This window comes from Colletotrichum siamense, assembly GCF_013390195.1.
Source record: "Colletotrichum siamense strain Cg363 chromosome Unknown KSG_Cg363_contig02, whole genome shotgun sequence".
In the NCBI taxonomy this organism is placed as follows: Eukaryota; Fungi; Ascomycota; class Sordariomycetes; order Glomerellales; family Glomerellaceae; genus Colletotrichum; species Colletotrichum siamense.
Window position 1 is genome coordinate 5,866,006 of NW_023501015.1, and position 13,879 is coordinate 5,879,884.

Sequence of the window (13,879 nt, forward strand, 5' to 3'; positions counted from 1 at the left end):
AAGTTTAGGGGGTTTTAAGGGGGTTTCTAGGTTAGCGGACACTTAACGCAACGCTAAAAAGAAAAAACGAAACCCCCGGCGCGTTGCGTTGAACTGTCCGCTTAAAAAACCCCTCAAAATTAGCTTTAACTTCACACTTAGATAACTCTATGCGTACGTAATGCGCGAGAATAAAAAAGATATTATTATAATTACCTAATCGAGGGCTATCGATTGATATATTTTTTATTTACGCGCATTGCGTACGCATAGAGGTATTAGTAGACGAAGTTTAGGGCGATTTGGTGGTTTTTCGGTAAAAAGCCCCTTTTTTTGCCTTTTTCGGGCTAAAAACTGCGGGGTGGACGCTGTCAACGCAACGGAGTGTAGATCTTCCTGGTTTCACTCATTTTGGAGAATTGATACCGACAATTCTAGACTGCAAAGTTGAGAATGAAGAGAGTCGTTGTTGCGGAGAATGTGCGCATGCTTTCAAAAAGACTTTGACCGGTTGTCTCATGCTTAATCATGGCCGGCGGATTTGCCCGTTCCCGGCAATCGCCGGCAAGACCCATCAAACCGGCATTTGATCGGAACTTCGGAAGCGAAAACGGAGGTCGTAATTACACCTTCATGGGACTGACCGTGAGAAAAATATTCAGAACAGAGCCTTGATTTCACAATGACATGCTTGAAGAACTTCAATGAAATATGGTCTATTGCATATGGCTGATAGATGGCAGCGCCATACCACCGGCTTGCGAAGAATCTGTCTATCTGTCTATATTAATTATTTGGTTGATCTGAAGAGACATTCAAAACCAGCAGGGCTTAGCATACTTTTATGATCTGAAGACTTTGCTGGCGACACAAAATGGGTACATTTCTGGACGTACGGAGAGCCAAACTATTTCATCGATTGACGCGGAAAAGACCCGGTTTCAACGCATTACCAGGTGGGCGGATAAGTTCCAAGTACCATTCGGCGGTGTCCAACGGCTCAGGTCATTGTCTTGGCAAAATGGCGATGCTGCAGGGCTTTTCATATGAAAGGCGTCGCTGCCCAGTCACATTGGACATAGTGCCAAGGATCTGACGCAGGCAGTCCGGTCTAACAAACAACCGAGGGAAATAAATCGATTCGCCCGTCAGATAGGGCCTGATCTTCCAATCCGGGATAAAGCGCTGATTGGTGTATAAATTGTTCCAGGGAGTCGATCACAGAGATTAGGAAGCTTTTGACGGTCTTTTGGGACCAGCCGCACCTTCGACTGGCACTCACCTCCCGCTCTCGTTTGACTGCAGCTGCGCTGTGCCGGCATCCGTGATTACTCGCAGACAGATTTGAATGCCGACATGGAAGGAACGGTTTTAACAGCCGCGGATGTCATAGAATCTCATTCGTTCCATAAACCAAGCCAGCTACCTGGGCGTTAATAAAGAAGGGATGTCGTTCAAAAAAGGTAGAAACTTCACAGAGGAAAGTTTATCAATGAGCTCTAGGGTGCAAATAAGCATCAAGGTAAGCTCATCGAGTTCCCCGCCGCGAGTAGCTCCCCCAATGGCTTCCCCGCAAAGACCGACCCTGGACCCCGCAGTCTAAGCCAGGGTCTGCTTTTCCGTCCCTGTGGAACAGCATGAAGCTGCTCGGTACTCGGCGTAGGATGATGTCTTCTCTACTAGTCCAAGCATACGACAGATATACGATGGAACACGCAGCTGCAGCTCAAGACAATGCGTCGGATAAGCAGAAGAAGACTGACCGCAGGGTCTTGGCCGATCTTGGTCAGTGAGGGGAACCTTGTCGGCTGCGACTTCACGAGATTGACGAGTTCTGTCGAGGTAGCTTGATATGGCTGGAAATTTGTATAAATAAGCGTAGGTACAAGTAGGCAATTGTTTCATAGAACGGCAAGCACCTCATCGTGTCTATCAGAGAACTTCGCAGCCACCTTTAGGATGAAGGTCTCGACTCTTGTCGCGACTGCGTTGGCGAGCGCCATCTTCGCAGCCGCTTCCGTTTCCCTTCCAAATGGATGGTTCACAGTTCCACCGGATGAGAAGATCAAGACATCCAAGTTCAAAGGGGAGACCCGATACCTTACGTGGATGGCCGATTCCCAGATCAAGCACGGCGTTGAACCCACCTTCGCCTATACCGTTTCAGCATACTACTCCGGCATTCTTCTGGCATACAACCGAACCGGCGATGAGAAGTACTACAACTATGTCAAGCACTATGCAGATGTCATTCTATATCCGGCATGGAATGGAGAGATCCTTCTATATAACAACAGCAACTCCATTGACGACATTCGTTTCGGCCACACGTTCCTCGACTTGTACAAGTTCACTGGGAACGAGATATACAAGATAGCTGCCCAGACTCTGCGCAACCAAATCGATCGCACTGGCCGCACGCCCACCGGAGGATTCTACCATAGGTACCCCGTTTACATCGATCAGATGTGGCTGGATGGCATCTACATGTTGGATGTGTACTATGCTCGCTGGACCCACGAATTTGATGCTGATAATTCCACTGCCTGGGACGACATTGCCCTTCAGTACGACCTCATTGATGCCGGAACCATCTCCGAGCGTGAGCGCACCAATGGTCTCCCGCTTCATGGTTTTGATTGGAGCAAGAAGGCTATCTGGGCTGACCCCGAGACTGGTGCCTCCCCGCATGTGTGGGGTCGTGCAGTCGGTTGGTACATCATGGCCCTGGTTGATACCCTGGAACTCTTCCCAGAGAACCATGCAGGTCGCGAGCGCTTGCTGAAGTACCTGCAGTCCGTCGCCGATGCCATTGTCGCAGCGCAGGACAAGAAGACCAAGGGATGGTGGCTGGTTATGACTCCCGGCACTGAGGGCCAGTGGGGCAACTACATCGAGAGCTCAGGCTCTTCCATGTTCGTCTATGGCTTGCTTAAGAGTGTGCGTCTCGGTTACATCACAGGGGACAAATATCTGAAAGCTGCTCTGGATGGTTACAAGCTCATGACGGACACGTTTGCCGAGGTCCGCAAGAACGACAATGCCCTTCTATACGAGTGGACTGTCCAGACTGGTAGTCTGAGCTCGAACGGCACATTCGAGGTGAGAAAGCTCTCTTTATAATTCTTAACAAGCACATGCTAACATGTCCCCAGTACTATGCAAGCCAGCCTTTGTTTGAGTCAGACCTCAAAGGAGTTGCGCCTTTCTTATTCTCAAGCTACGAGTATGAATTGTACTTGGAAGCGAAGAAATAGGCCAGGAAATAGACAGGCTATAGTATTACAACTTTAAAGGGAGATCTATAGAGACTAATTGGCAAATAAACAATTCCATCACGGGTGGTATATGTTATATTTGAAGTTCAGGTCCTTGGCGACGTAGAAAAAGTTGATTTTAAAAGTCCCTTCGACCTGTCACTTTGAATTATCTAGGAAAGAGAGAACTGTCTGAGTTGTTCATGAGGTGCTTGTGCGACACCATCAGCTGTGTTTCTGAGCTTGTTGGTTTGTTTGTCGCTCCAGTATGTTGGTTGCCTAGAGTCTTCTCTTTCCGTTGTTCTTCCTGGTCTTCTTGCCAGTGTTGGTGTTGTTACCGGTGTCGCCCGCACTAGCGCCGCTCACGCGCTCGCATCTCTCGCCACCGTCTCCGTTGCCGCAACGAAGGGGCAACAGACAACATCCATCGGGATCGGCGAATTGTTCGAGACCGTTGGCGCCTTTGCCGAGGGACTTGCAATCCGGTCCATCGGGGAAGCCGCAGCTGTTGGAGAAAATTTGGGTTAGCTTGTGGTTTTGGCAAAGGTTTTTTGTTCTATATGCCACAGAAAGCCAAGGAACCCGCAGACTTCAAACGCAATCGAGAAAGGAGGCGCGGCGCGGCCGACCACATTTACATACCCGTTTTGTGCGAGGACGCCAGCGGCGCAAGCAGAGAGGATGATGGAGAAGAACTTCATTATGAAAGATTGGATTGAAAGTTTCTGCGCAGCAGATTGAAGAAAAATAAGAAGTGTGGTTGGTTGGAAGAATGAGAAAGTTGTCGCTGGGATGGAAGCAATCTTGAAGATAGTCGCCGCGGGTTCGACCAAGCTTTATACTGGCAAATGAAAATGGTCTGTTTACCATCTCTCCATGATTCTCGTAACATTGCTCTCCAAACATCTTGGCGATGGGTGCTCGTTGTTTTGCTGCGTAGCATCCATCGCTAACCCCGAGGAGTACGACACTCTCGGTGGCAGACCCCAACATCCCTGCGAAACCTAGTGCCAAACTAAGCTTACCGCGCAACCATCAGAAATGCTTCATGGCATGTGTCACAATGGGACGACAGTCGACATACAGGGTTCATGACTCCAGATTTCGCTTGGCTTGAGCCGGTCGCTCACGAGCGAAAATCTGCAAATCCTGTCTTTGACAGGGGCAGCCTATTTTGCCTGCTGAACCATTCCGTTACATTGTTTTTGCTACCTTGCAGCAGCCCGAAGATGGGAGCAGCGGAGCCTCCCGCACGGCAGGAGCGGACTTGGCACTTCGGAATGCTCCAGAGGCTCCTGCCCTAGGTCAACTAAGCCTCAACACACCCATCTCAGGGCCTTGACAAGCAATATGGAGGAGACTTCCACGGCAAAAGCTATTCTCTTGTCATCTCAAGTCGCCTCAACTTGGAGCCGAGCACATACGGAAAGCCTCGTTCAAGCGCTCAAAAGGAGAGCGCGGAAGCGGGATGAGTGCACTTGTGTCCGCAAATATGTACACTTAGTGGGAAAGAAATGCAACGGCGGGATCACCTTGAATACGAGCCACAAGAGCACCCGATAAGAAGAGAGCTAATTCAAACAGATCAACTGAGTGAGAATTAATGACCCTTGGCCAGTTCATTCCAAGCCTTCCGTTAACAGGCCCCAGAAAGACGTATCCGCAAGAATCCGGGGTGGAATCTTCCAAAAGGATTCTTTTTCGCGGGTCTGTCGGAATATCACCATACGTTATTAGAGTTACGGGGACATCAAACCGACCTTACAGGGCTGCGGTTACATGCGGACACCTTGCAGTGGTGCTGGTGTTACCCCGGCGGCTCCTGTTTCAAAGCCTTAAAAGATTCAGCTGAGCAGCCAAGCAAGGGCTGTCCTACCTGGAGAAGGGGCAATAGCGTTTCAGTGAGGAGTTAATCTTGACGCGCGCGTTACAATAACAAGACTTCAATAATTGGCGCCTGCGTCTGTGATTTTACCATGGATCACTCATCCCGCCGGCTCGGTTTAAGGAATGAGACACGGCTGGCAAGGATCACTTACTGGCATAGGTTGACGATAACCCCGGGGCAAATGTCCCCGTTCGTAGCTCGTGAAATGGACTTGTTCGTCAGACAATGAAAATGACACTTTGATTCTATCTGGGGAGGACCATGGACCACGCACTTCCTTCGTCTTTGGTCGTCTATGAATCCAAGAGTGCGATAAGACAAGAGACGAACACTGTCGGTTCGCCGCCGAGATACACAACAGTAGAACTTTGGAGTCTACGTTGCAAAGCGGAAGTCGAGCCTGGGTAACGCGTTATTAACATTATTCAGTCAGAGTTCAAGTTGCAAGCGGGAGGTAGCTCACCTTTTGTTTCCCACATCCGTCGTGTTGGTCCTGTAGTTGTGTTGCTCCTCCGGGGACATGGCGTCCCAAAGCTTGGCCTTTTGGTTGTTTCTCCATCGGTAGTAAAAGAATGTGAATGGGTATTGAACAATCTGCAAACAATCTGAGCACCTATTCTTCCAAAGCGTAGGGACGGAGATGACTTACACACATCCAGATGCAGATAACCAACAGGCCCTTGTTTGCCTTGAAGTATCGCGGAGCATCGTTGGATTGATAAACTTGGTGACCAAAGTTAGCCTTCTATTGTCGCACGGGTGACGAGTCAGACTCACTGTTTGCTCCAATCATGCCAGAGACTTGCACCCACATATTATAAAGGCTAAGGACGGGTCAGCGAAGCGACGACTTCAAGAGAGAAAGGAGAGACATACGAGGCAGATACCGTTCTGTTCTGCACCGAACCTGCGTTTCTACTCGTCCAAGCTACTTGAATGGGATGGGTGCTAGACCTTGTTAGCTCGTGCAGCCTTCGTCAGTCAATCTGGTACTCACTAAGGGAACGAGAGCAAAACTGTCGCGATGGCGAAGTATGCCCACGGGCTGATGGGGTCTGGCAATGCGATCAACGCCACAAAGCAAGGCAACAACCAAGCATCTTCGGCCATCGACACGAAACTACGGTTGTTCACCAGCTCACTCAAAGCGGTGATGAGAAGCATCGTGATGCTGGAGCCAACAATGTTCGGGATCGAAAGCAGGTTGGTCTGGATGACGTTGAAACCGAGACCACGGAAGGAGAGAGTGAGGTACTGGTTGACCGGGTACTTGGGCAAGCCGAAGAGCAGGCCAAGGGCGTACAGCGGCCACATATCGTAGTCCTTGGAGCACTCCCAGATCTGCCTGACGGACAGGCCCTGTCGGTTGTACATGCCTCCCTTCTGGGGGTCATCACGGATGACTGGGTGATATGGAGGTTAGATGCAGGTCTGTCCCAAGTTGAAGCGTGTGGTATACTCACCGGAGTTGACAATGATCTTCACCTCCTTTTCCTTGAAGTAGCCCTTGGGGTTCCACCAGCTCCTCGTTCGGGCGGGGCATTGCGGCATCAGGAAGAATGAGAGCAGTCCAACACTGAACGTAAAGCAGCCCCTAGAGCCGAAAGTTAGCACAGGGCTCATTGGTTCGAAGCAAAATAGCTCACTCAATGAGGAACATCCATCTCCACCCTTCATAGCCCAAGATACCTCTCATAGACAGAAGACCGACCGCGGCAAAACCCACACCAATGTCAACTGCAGAGAATGTGAGCTGCTGAACTGAATCTTGTCCTTGGTTGCACCACTTACCAATTTGGGAAGACATCCAGAACCAGGCCAGACGAATTGGAAGCTAAGTCAGGGTAAGCAAAAGACCGTCAAGCCTTGTCATTCACTGAAGTTACTCACAGACGTGCCCGTATACCAATAGCTAAGGTACAAAATTGTATCGGGGATGAAGCCACCTTGGAAGGTAGCACTAGATTCGTCCGAGTCAATAAAATATCATGCAGAACCAGGTACAGCATAACCTACATCAGGTATCTGGTGGCAAGAAATGACGCCCGTCCCTTGAGGAAGAATTGCAGGCCGGAAACGGTACTGAAAAGACAAATTTGAATTGGGATCCACAGATCCGGACCGATACTATTCATGTCAGAAGAGCCTCAGATTTGACTTGTCGGCCGAGATTGACGAACCGCTTTGAGATCAATTGAGATGGAAGCTCGGCAACAAGGAAGCCGACTCGGGAGATGGTTTGGCCAAGGTTCTTTTCTGTGTTAGCATTGTAAGGGGCCCGAAGCATTAGGTTGGCGAATGTACTCACGTAGTCACCGCGAGTGAGACCAAGATCAGGAAGCATGTCATCAGAAACGGCGTTGTTGATGTTGTTTCTGTCAATGTTCAAAGCAGCGAACATGACGCAACACCACACCTGATTGTTTCAAGTCAGTCAGTCGCGTACACCAAAGGCTTGTGCGATGCTTGCCAAAACTCACCATAATCTTCCAATCAACCTTGCGTCGTACTTGCCGCTCTTCTCTCCAGGTCCAGCGGAATGAGGGGTCGAAAGCCTCCTTGTTCTCCCATTGTGGGTGGATGTAAGCCTCCTTGTACTCTTCCAGATTCTCGGAGTCCCAGATGCTGGGTTGCGTCGCAATCTTTGATGCTGCTGATCAGCTAGAAATTCAGACATCGATGTAGCGTGAAGAAAACCTACAGCGTCAAGATCATATTCTTCCGCCTTTGGGCCCTTCCGAATTCTCAAGAAGCGCAGGATAGCGTCGCCGAGCGCGGCTTCCATGCGCTGCGTCTGCTGTGTCGCCAAAGCCGGAGCGGTCGGGGGAACTGCGTCTCGGACATCCTTGCCGGTGCCGGTCTTGGAGTCTGCGCCCGCGTGGTCCGAAGACGTGATGGACCCTGCGGGCGAGGGCTTGTTGGTCGGTTGCTGCTGGGCAGACATTTTGGACGGCAACTCGAAGAAGGAACGGAATCGAGTCGACACAACGGGCAGCAAAAGCAAACATCTACCTACGCAAGCGATTCCCCTATCTATTTAATAGGGAAGCATTAAAATCTCTTTCCACACCAGCTTCGGTCGCCGCCCGAACCCCCCTGGTGACAGAACCGGGCTACCGGTCGCCGCATTTCTTAGCCAAACGGCATACATGGAGGGAACCTCAAAGGCGTGATGGGTAATAACGACCGTCCATAGGCAGGAAACAGCGGCCATACCCCGGTTTTTGCCCCTTTGGTAAAACGATGCTCCCCCACAGGGGGTGACGACATGTTGCTTACCCAGGTAGAACCCCTGAACAGATCGTCTTCCGAGGAGATCCAAAACTTGGGATGAGAGAGCTACGATGACTGCTGAGCGTTGTGCATATTGAAAGGATGTAACGGTAGGGGGCTAAGCCATTTACTGCTTGACTCCAAGACGCGCGCCAGCTCTATCGGAGCTTTTCTCTAAGCTTAACCTAAACCTGAGCCGCTATTTCTTCTTCTTGTCCATTGCCTTTGACGCGAAACCGAGCCAGGTTCACGGTTGTCTGGAACGCAATGTGCGGAAGAGGTGAACACTGGGGCCGATGTTACGGTTCGTCCACTTTGGTGTGTTGCGCCATTCGCTTGCAGCGCACGCCATTGATTCACCATCATTTGTTTCGATGGCGTGCTGGAGGTCGAACCCCCGCATTACATATTTATGCAGGCAGCTTACCCTCCGCGCCGGCCTGGCCACACTCTCTCCACTCGGTTGAGGAATCCGTCCCGGCCGGCAGTATTCAAGGGTAAGCTGCTCAGAATCGCTGCAGCATTGAAACTGCGGGGCATGCCGACCGCCGGTCCCGAGAGGAACACCCCACACTCGGGGCTGCCATGACCGGTACGAACGAAGTGGGTCGTCATGATTTCGGGGCGGTGGCCGGAGCCGGCGCGGAGCTATCTTGGCTATTTAGCCCTGAACAAATGGCATGGCTTATAGCTTTCAGTCAATTCACAACTTCAAAAGCCCTCGGTATATTAAAAGTCTCGATTAGCCGTATCTGGAGTACTACATCTAACCGCTTTCAATGAATGAAGCTCAAGACATTGTTCGCGTAAACTCCCTATTCAGTACACGAACAGTCGCAGGGCAATGTCACATGGCCATGCTGGTCGAGGGAGCTCGTACAGACATGCTGGGTTGCCAGGTTTCTCCGAATATTTTATCTCACCACTGTTGCAAACCTAGCACAGTTAAGTCAGGAGCTGAGCGGCCAAACAGAGAAGACGGTCCAGATCTTTTCGACTTCATGAACTTGGGCCAAGCATGTTTGCAACGGAATTACCCCAGACTCCGTCGAATGGGGCGAGAGGAGACACAAAAGTCCCATGCATCCATTAAAACGGGTATCCATCTCTGGGCAACAGGGACCCTGTAAAGCGTCAATCCCGCCTCTGAAGTCAGTTATTCCTTGTGTAGGATTGCAATTAGCCTCCATGGCTTCTTCTCTTCACGACGTATCTGCACTCCCTCACATCCATCACCGTCGATTTCCGGCCGTCATCGAAAGCCACAAACCTCGCGACAGATTTCCATGAGAAGAATAAGCGCCCTACACGCTGTGTGGCTGTGATTCTTGTTCGGCTTGCCTAGACGCTAGCACAGCTTAGCTTCTTCAGCTACGCTTATTTTCCCCATCTGTGCTGCACGACAGGACGGAAAACAGGGTATTTTCAGGCAGTGCACTGCAATTTCACAGCGCTTGGCAGCACGTAAAAAGAAATCGTGTCGCTTCCATGGCGCGGTTGGGCGGGTGAGCCCGCCCAATTGACGAACCAGACACATCAGTGAGGGTTTCAGCCAGCTTCGCCTCGTATGCGGCCACAGGGCTGATTCCCTGCGACGGTGGACTAATGCCTGCTTAAGCTAGACCCTGGAATTCGCGTGTTTACGAGGTTTTCATGGAAAGAGTTTTGTCTTCTTAACCGATCGCGCCGCTAGTTTCGGCCTCTCTTTTCCTCGACCTCGAATGGCTGCATCTTCACGCCTTTTCCGTTGACCCGCGAGCGCCATGATGCTAGATCGAAACCGCGTCCGAAGCCTAGTGGTGGCGCTCTTCAGCGTTCCGGCGGCGCTCGGCCAGGAATGCAGCTACGAAGGCGGTTGGGCTCTCCGGGCTCCGGGGTCCTGCCCGCCGAGCGCGCCGGTTGAGTGCGGAACAGGCGCGCAACCTCGGTGCTGTCCTTCCGGATACACATGCACTGGAGATGGCGACTATGTCGGTAATTATTGCTGCAAAGGTATGTAGTTGCCTCCCCAACTTTGTTCATTGTGGCCGTTGATTGGAAGCTGACGCGCTTTACCCGGTGCAGACCCGGAAGACTGCAGATCCCTAGCTCTCGAGTACCCCCAGGTGCGCCGATCCATCCCAGCGGCGTGCTTTTGCGAAAGAACCGCGATTGACATTGAAGCAGTGCCCCGACTCATCATGGAAACTTTGGGGTGTAAATGGCAAGCTGGATAATGGAGGGTGGTGCTGCATGGACGGCTTCAATGGTACATACCGCGACAACAGCCAAGGCATCGCCCTTCTGTGCACGTCAACGACAGCGACCGCGCTACCTGCGAACATTTCGTGGGCTGATGCCGTGAGCACCTCGTCATGCTCTGTGACGGCGACGTCAACTTTGGCGACAACAGCAACGGGATCTTCAGTGGTTTCGAGCACGGCAATGACGACCAACACCGGGACAGCTGCTTCTTCAACGAGCACGGCTTCCGCGGGAAACGAAGAGTCGGGTGGGATCTCAGGCGGCGCCGTAGCTGGGGCAGTCGTCGGAGGTGTGGCCGGTGTTGGCCTAGTTCTGGCCGCCGTATTCTTTGTCTGGAGACACAAGCGGAGTTCCGGGACCGCAGCGACCGGGCCGGATGGAAGCGACCAAGGAGGTTGGGCGTATGGCGACCAAGGTGCTGGCAAACACACATATCAGATGCCTAGCGAGATGTCAGCCCAACCGTCGCGAGTCGAGATGGATGGTTCGCCTCTACCAACGTATGAACTTGATGGGTCGACACCACATGAGCTAGACTCCGCGGCGACGAACGCAACGCGACCAAGATAATGGACAACGGTCGTACATGCATCGGACTAGGCATCTAATTTCCCGATCCAAGATCGCAGAGTCATTTCCCGGAAAATCAAAAACGGAACCTGTTGGTTCTTTCCATCAAGGGTACCCAAGATGTCAATTTTCTTCGTGAGTTTGAATTGCGCAACTCGAATGACTCCTGTCGTCGCGTTAGTTGATTGAAACCTACCACAACTTACCATCTCTTCGATTTTGCCATATGATTTTGCCATATCCGCAGTGGAGTCTTTCTTCCTATTGAAGGATGTAAGTTCACGCAGAATATGCTGGTTAACAAAGGTTGTTTGGTCATCCAAAGCAAAGGCCCTACCCGATATACGTAATCTCCAAATGGCAACTGCACGTTGCGATTTGATAAAGTTTCGGGTTATCTGAGCGGAAGGAGCGAATGGCAGTTAATTATCACCTGCGGCGTTCCTTCCTGTTCGATCTGAGTTGTTGTCGGTGGGGTAGTTGCGCCTGGTCTCTGCAACATGATTGGCTGATCCTCAACAGAAGACCGTTGCACAGACCACCGACACTGCAACTCTGCAACCACCGACCTCACCTTCCACCCCGCGCGTCAACTGTCCATGCTTAACCCCTTAACAACACACTTCCCTCACTCACAGACCGTCGGCCTGCCTCAAGTTGCGACACAAGCTTTGACGGGCTGGGAAATGTTGCATAGGCTTGGTTATACTGCTAGCCTTAGTTATTGACTTGTTATTCCCTCACGATACCAACTAGGTGCGGCTAGTCAACCGACGGACGCCCTGCCGAGAAACCGACAGCGTCACCGCCACAATTTCAACGAATTTCACAAGCGTTCAATCGGTATGAACCACCGACTTCAACTTTAATCAGTTCGATTACTAATCTTTTTTGAATTAGATCAATCCAAGGGTAGCGATGGCTGCAGTCGCTCCAGTCGAGGAAGGCACCGGCCCTCCTCCCGCACCTTCCACCCAGACTGTCCCCACTTCTCCCCGGGAACACACTCCTGGCAAGTACTTCGCCTGGGTCAACAAAAACGTCCTCGGCCTTCTCGCAATCTGGTCCAAGAGGCCTCAGGCTCTCGATGAGTCCACCCCTCGCGTGGTCGAGAAGAAGCAGGAATTCGCAGACTATCTCAACTACGTCGAGGCTTGCAAGCAAGCCTTCCCGAATGTCCTCCCCCGCGAGCTTTGCTCCGTCGACACGGCCCATCAACGTCTGACTAGTGGTCTGAAGATTGTATGCAATCCTGAGAAGCCTGATCAGCAACGCTACTTCTCTGATGAGGACAAGCGTCGCGCCCAGGATCTCTATGATTGGGCCCAGAGGGCGGATGCGCTTGCCTTGACACCGCCGGCCAGCGACAACGAGACTACAGCCGTAGCTACTACTCGTCGCCCTCGCACCGGAGCTTACAACGCGGACAGTGACGGCAAATACCCCATCCGCAAGCCTGCTCCCGTCCACCCAGTCTGGGGCCGAAGAGGCATCATGCACGGTGTCGCACTCACTGGCATGAACGGCAAGACTCAGTGTCTCAACCCGGACTACTTGGACGAGAAGCGCGAAGCTGCGGTCATCGGTCACAACGGTCTCACCGTCGGCGACTGGTTCGCCTCCCAGATTCGCGCCCTGTTCGTCGGCGCACATGGCTGCTCCGAGGCCGGTATCCACGGTCGCAAGGACCAAGGCGCCTACTCTGTTATTGTCAGCGGAACCTACGATGAGATTGACGTCGACAACGGAGACGTCCTGTACTACTCAGGCTCTCGGTCTCTTGAGCACAAGAACCCAACTCAATGCCCCCCTCGTTCCAACGGAACCACTGCTCTTCACGTTTCACAGATGAACGGCAGACCCGTTCGTGTTCTCCGCAAGGCCTCCTCCGACAAGAAGAAGTTTTCGGTCTGGGCTCCTCTCTGTGGCATGCGCTACGACGGCCTCTACCGCGTCACTTGGTCTGGAACTAAGAAGAACACACACAACGGGCTTTTCGAGCAGTTCAAGCTCGTTCGTCTCCCCAACCAGACTCCGTTGGAGGACCTGCGCGAGATCCCTAGCATCGCCCAGCGCAACGACTACGCAAGGGTCTCAGAGTACTTCTGAACGAGAATTTGGTTGCGATACGACTTCTTTCATTTTTAGCTTGGGCGGATGGGGGTTTTCATACTGCTTTTTGACGGAGTCTTACGGAAGACCATCGGAGTTTTTATAGGGTGGAAGGCCATGGAACAGGTTATAAGCCGCGGTGATAAGCCGCAAAGTGCGGCGTCAGGGTTTGCTTTTCTTTATGAGGAGTCATTGGGAAATACCCGTTCTTTTTAGCTAGGCACAGATGGTTCAGTCAGAAGTCTGAATTTCCATAGGAATCGCGTTTTTGATAACTTTGACCCGTTCCCCTTACTAGACGAATCGATAGCAGAAGTGCTTCAACGGCTTTTTCCCCCGTTGCGAAATCTGTTACAGAGTGGGCTACGAAACTTTCTCGACATGAATCTCAGCCATTTGTCCTGCACAGTGTTACTGTCATCATGATGCCGGGCTTGTTGGGGCCGAAGCGTTGTCGTTGTCCGTCATTCCACGTGGGACCAAAAGCAGGTTTGGATCAACGACGAAATAAGTGGTATTCATCTGCGTAGTAGTCTATCCCTCACCACCAAAGCCT

The 13,879-nt window shown here is 51.7% G+C and overlaps 4 protein-coding genes across 4 annotated transcripts; 2 read left to right on the plus strand and 2 right to left on the minus strand.

Annotated features, from left to right (window-relative positions):
- Nucleotides 1–1,938: 1,938 nt before the first annotated feature.
- yteR-3 (Unsaturated rhamnogalacturonyl hydrolase YteR) lies at nt 1,939–3,236 on the plus strand (the record flags this gene model as incomplete). The annotated part of the gene is made up of 2 exons (XM_036635376.1): nt 1,939–3,081; nt 3,135–3,236. The coding sequence occupies 2 exons, from the start codon at nt 1,939–1,941 to the stop codon at nt 3,234–3,236; spliced, it is 1,245 nt and encodes a 414-aa protein (XP_036499339.1).
- A 279-nt stretch (nt 3,237–3,515) lies between these two features.
- Nucleotides 3,516–3,937, minus strand: CGCS363_v003528 (uncharacterized protein; the record flags this gene model as incomplete). The annotated part of the gene is made up of 2 exons (XM_036635377.1): nt 3,516–3,741; nt 3,879–3,937. The coding sequence occupies 2 exons, from the start codon at nt 3,935–3,937 to the stop codon at nt 3,516–3,518; spliced, it is 285 nt and encodes a 94-aa protein (XP_036499323.1).
- A 1,562-nt stretch (nt 3,938–5,499) lies between these two features.
- Nucleotides 5,500–8,068, minus strand: CGCS363_v003529 (putative transporter; the record flags this gene model as incomplete). Its single annotated transcript, XM_036635378.1, has 15 exons — nt 5,500–5,524; nt 5,588–5,718; nt 5,774–5,847; nt 5,902–5,948; nt 6,001–6,072; nt 6,122–6,527; nt 6,588–6,718; nt 6,771–6,861; nt 6,916–6,958; nt 7,015–7,084; nt 7,141–7,251; nt 7,305–7,375; nt 7,433–7,540; nt 7,605–7,766; nt 7,826–8,068. The coding sequence occupies 15 exons, from the start codon at nt 8,066–8,068 to the stop codon at nt 5,500–5,502; spliced, it is 1,785 nt and encodes a 594-aa protein (XP_036499324.1).
- A 4,061-nt stretch (nt 8,069–12,129) lies between these two features.
- Nucleotides 12,130–13,320, plus strand: SUVH5 (Histone-lysine N-methyltransferase, H3 lysine-9 specific SUVH5; the record flags this gene model as incomplete). Its single annotated transcript, XM_036635379.1, has 1 exon — nt 12,130–13,320. The coding sequence occupies one exon, from the start codon at nt 12,130–12,132 to the stop codon at nt 13,318–13,320; it is 1,191 nt and encodes a 396-aa protein (XP_036500274.1).
- Nucleotides 13,321–13,879: the final 559 nt, after the last annotated feature.